The 1,290-nt window shown below is 34.0% G+C and overlaps 1 protein-coding gene across 1 annotated transcript in view; it reads right to left on the bottom strand.

Moving 5' to 3' along the window:
• Window positions 1–1,290, bottom strand: part of LOC119411031 (aldehyde dehydrogenase family 3 member H1-like) — a 35,320-nt gene that overhangs the window by 27,321 nt on the left and 6,709 nt on the right. The window contains exon 3 of the mRNA XM_037677954.1: window positions 344–371. Within this exon, the coding sequence (XP_037533882.1) occupies window positions 344–371 (28 nt within the window). The remainder of the gene's footprint in view (window positions 1–343; window positions 372–1,290) is intronic.

The following is a 1,290-nucleotide window of genomic DNA, read 5'->3' as shown; positions in this document are numbered from 1 at the left end:
GTGCAGAGAGCAGAACAGATAATGTTTTGGAGTTCCGGAAAGGTCCTGTTATTCTATTTTATTTTTTAAATCAAAGTCTTTATTAATTTTTCATTTTGAACATTTAAAACACAAAACCCCTCCCACCCCTGCCATCCCACACCAGATCAGTAACACATAAATGAATGAAAATTAATTACACAGGCATTTGTCATGAAAAGCGGTGGTTTTGAAGCAGAACCCAGTGGTGCAGGCACGACTCGGAGACCCAGAGCATAAAATGAAAGCACTTTAATTAAAGACAAAACAATAAGCTGTCGTGGCAGCAAAACATTTGAGGCTCCTCCCACATACTCGTACGTACCTTGTGAAGTCAGTGAGCCGTGTGGAAACTGCGCAGACAGTTGAGACTTCATGCTCGAGCATTTACCCTGATGGGCTGCAGCCCAGCTCCACAGGCAAGGAGCGTTTACCGTGCCTTGAATATTAAAAAAGCTTGTGTCTAGTAATTGTTTTGTTTATTGTACCTTCAACTTAAAGATGTACATTTGACTTTTTTAGTGAATATCACAAAGCCTAATGCAAGAATAATTTATACCATTATATGCACACACACAAACACATATATACATATATACATATATATATACATATATACATATACATATATATATATATGTATATATGTGTGTATATATGTATATGTATCTGTATACATATATACATGTATACATATACACATATATATACATATACATATATATATATATATATGTATATATATATATATATATGTATATATGTATATACAGATACATACACATATATACAGATACATATACATATGTATATGTATATATGTGTTTGTGTGTGTGCATATTATGGTATAAATTATTCTTGCATTAGGCTTTGTGATATTCACTAAGAAAGTCAAATGTACATCTTTAAGTTGAAGGTACAATAAACAAAACAATTACTAGACACAAGCTTTTTTAATATTCAAGGCACTACTTGAAGAGAAGATTTTTAACCGGTATTTACTTGCAAGGTCAGATTTTCAGGGCAGGTTTCATACAGTAATAAAAACATGAATGACCTTTTCAAGGTTTCTGAAAAGGAGACGACACTTAACCTTGACAATAAGTCTTAGAAACTGGATTTCACAACTGCATTTATCTGTTTGTATAATTTAAAAGCACTACCAAAAAAAACCTCCCAGATTCGTGACAGCAGAGTGGCTGTAAGCCCCCAGTATACTGCCGAAGAAGCCAAGGGGCCAAGAGTGTCGAGGGCGTTACATTTACCAAAGCT

This window comes from Nematolebias whitei, chromosome 6, assembly GCF_014905685.2.
Source record: "Nematolebias whitei isolate Nwh7 chromosome 6, NemWhi1, whole genome shotgun sequence".
In the NCBI taxonomy this organism is placed as follows: Eukaryota; Metazoa; Chordata; class Actinopteri; order Cyprinodontiformes; family Rivulidae; genus Nematolebias; species Nematolebias whitei.
This window is presented reverse-complemented; position numbering and strand designations above follow the sequence as displayed.